The sequence below is a fragment of the Elephantulus edwardii genome, unplaced genomic scaffold (genome assembly GCF_000299155.1).
Source record: "Elephantulus edwardii isolate Elephantulus edwardi_28Jun2011 unplaced genomic scaffold, EleEdw1.0 scaffold00071, whole genome shotgun sequence".
NCBI lineage: Eukaryota > Metazoa > Chordata > Mammalia > Macroscelidea > Macroscelididae > Elephantulus > Elephantulus edwardii.
Window position 1 is genome coordinate 497,765 of NW_006399821.1, and position 805 is coordinate 498,569.

General features: G+C 44.8%; 1 protein-coding gene across 1 annotated transcript in view; it reads left to right on the forward strand.

Annotated features, from left to right (window-relative positions):
* Positions 1-805, forward strand: part of GABRR2 (gamma-aminobutyric acid (GABA) A receptor, rho 2) — a 79,196-nt gene that overhangs the window by 54,593 nt on the left and 23,798 nt on the right. The window contains exon 3 of the mRNA XM_006888698.1: positions 696-763. Coding sequence (XP_006888760.1) covers positions 696-763 — 68 coding nt within the window. The remainder of the gene's footprint in view (positions 1-695; positions 764-805) is intronic.

An 805-nucleotide genomic window follows, 5' to 3' on the forward strand; every position in this document is an offset into this window, starting at 1 on the left:
CAATATCTCTGTAAATGTTTATGAAAATTAATAAAATATAATTATAGAAAAAAAATCTTTTGCAGTGTTGTCTTAACTGAGAACTGAATTAATACAGAGAAGGTCTTGTCTCGCAGCTAGTTGAGGGCTTCTGGAGGCATAGCCCTCCACTGTGTGCTAGATACACTGCAGTCCAGGCCAGAAACTTCTTTCTGTCCATTTTAGATGGAAGATTAACACAATTGACAAGCATCTTCACTCAAGCGCTATTACAAATTGCTACCAAGGTGATTCTGACTCATGGTAATTTGACGTGTGTCAGAGTAGAGGTGTGCTTGATAGAATATTCAGGGGCAGAGGTTTTGGAAGTAGATCATCTCTGGGCACACTGAATCCCCAACTTTTCAGTTAGTAGCAAGCACAGTACTGTCATTTGTATTACCCACAGACACTCAAGCTTGAGAGCTAGACTTGAGACAGTTTGGGGATGTAGAAAGTAGTGATCCAGCTCCTGCACTGAGCTTCCAAAGCGTGCATGGAAGTGCTGACTTGGATCAGGAATCACTGAGGACCCAAAATGTCAGGAACTGGCAAGAAAACCCTCAGAATTTAAGACCGTTGACTTATTGCTGCCCAGGGAAGGAGACTGGGATTATATCCCAGCCCGGAGGTGGGTAAGAATGTGTCTTCACCAAGTGTTTTTTGCTCTTTTGCAGGTCCTGCCATTCCAGTGGGTGTGGATGTGCAGGTGGAGAGCCTGGACAGCATCTCCGAGGTGGACATGGTATGCAAGCAGGGTTACTCCCAGGGCACCAGTCTGTGGTTG